Consider the following 1031-nt stretch of genomic DNA (forward strand, 5'->3'; position numbering starts at 1 on the left):
AATGACATTCTTGCAGGGGAGTTTCCCAGCGCCTGTGAGAACTGCGCTCCCGGGCTGGAAACGCCCGTTTTTCTTCACTAGATTATCACACTCTTCTTGCAGTGCTGGACCAGCAGCTCTTAACAGTGCCCCAGAAAGGCAACCATTGTGCTTTAGGTCTTCATTAGATGCATTCACCACAACATCAACGGGGTAATCACTCAAGTCACCTTTATACACTGCTACTACAATGCCATGTGGCAGTCTTGTTTTGTAGTAGAGCTTTCTTTTCACTTTATCATCCCTCTGTTTTTGTTCTTCTTCTTCCTCCTCTTCTTCCTCTTCCTCTTCTTCTTCTTCCTCTTCTTCTTCTTCCTCTTCTTCTTCTTCCTCAGAAACATCAGTTACCATCAAAAAAACATCTTCCAACAACCTGTTTCTCACATCTCCCCAATCTGCAGGGTTTACTTTACATTTTATAGCTGTGTAACGTGCCATGATACGTGAGAACTCAGTAGAAGCATCTTGCTTCCACGTCTTGATCAGCTTAATCATTGTCTTCTTCTGCTCGGAGAGAGATGACGATGGGCACAACGTGACTTTGGGGTTTGCACAGTGTGCCTGGGGCCACTTGAGCTCACAATGGCAAACTGCCATTTCCTGGTTTATGCCTCGGATCAGGTTATCATGCCTTTGTAAAAACTGCCAGACAAACGGGTCTAGTGGCACCTCAACAGGGTCTGGCATCCTGATAGTCAGTCTTTCTCCTCCGTAGAGAGCTGTTCCCAGGGACTGGTAATAGGGATGCACAGAAATCAGTGTCTGTTCCAGCAAATGCTGCTTTTCCAAGACTGTGTTTACATCTGAAAGGCAATGCACATATGTACACACATACAGATATTATGAACTTCAAATCAAGCAAATGTCTCTCTCTGTAGAACTCTTACATTGATTTTTTTTTCTCTTTAATTTCAAAGAGCTATTTTTATGTCTTTCTGGTTTCCAAACCACTCTGTAGGGGATCATGCAAGAGTCTTGGCTCCTCCTAGTTG

General features: G+C 44.0%; 1 protein-coding gene across 1 annotated transcript in view; it reads right to left on the bottom strand.

Annotated features, from left to right (window-relative positions):
* LOC114072050 (protein mono-ADP-ribosyltransferase PARP14-like) overlaps window positions 1–842 on the bottom strand; it is a gene marked incomplete at its 5' end in the record, with an annotated part of 13484 nt that extends 12642 nt beyond the window's left edge. The window contains one exon of the mRNA XM_027909966.1: window positions 388–842. Coding sequence (XP_027765767.1) covers window positions 388–842 — 455 coding nt within the window. The remainder of the gene's footprint in view (window positions 1–387) is intronic.
* Window positions 843–1031: the final 189 nt, after the last annotated feature.

Source organism: Empidonax traillii, unplaced genomic scaffold, assembly GCF_003031625.1.
Source record: "Empidonax traillii isolate 1590-97213 ecotype Southwest subspecies unplaced genomic scaffold, ASM303162v1 scaffold2556:size33527, whole genome shotgun sequence".
Taxonomy (NCBI): Eukaryota; Metazoa; Chordata; class Aves; order Passeriformes; family Tyrannidae; genus Empidonax; species Empidonax traillii.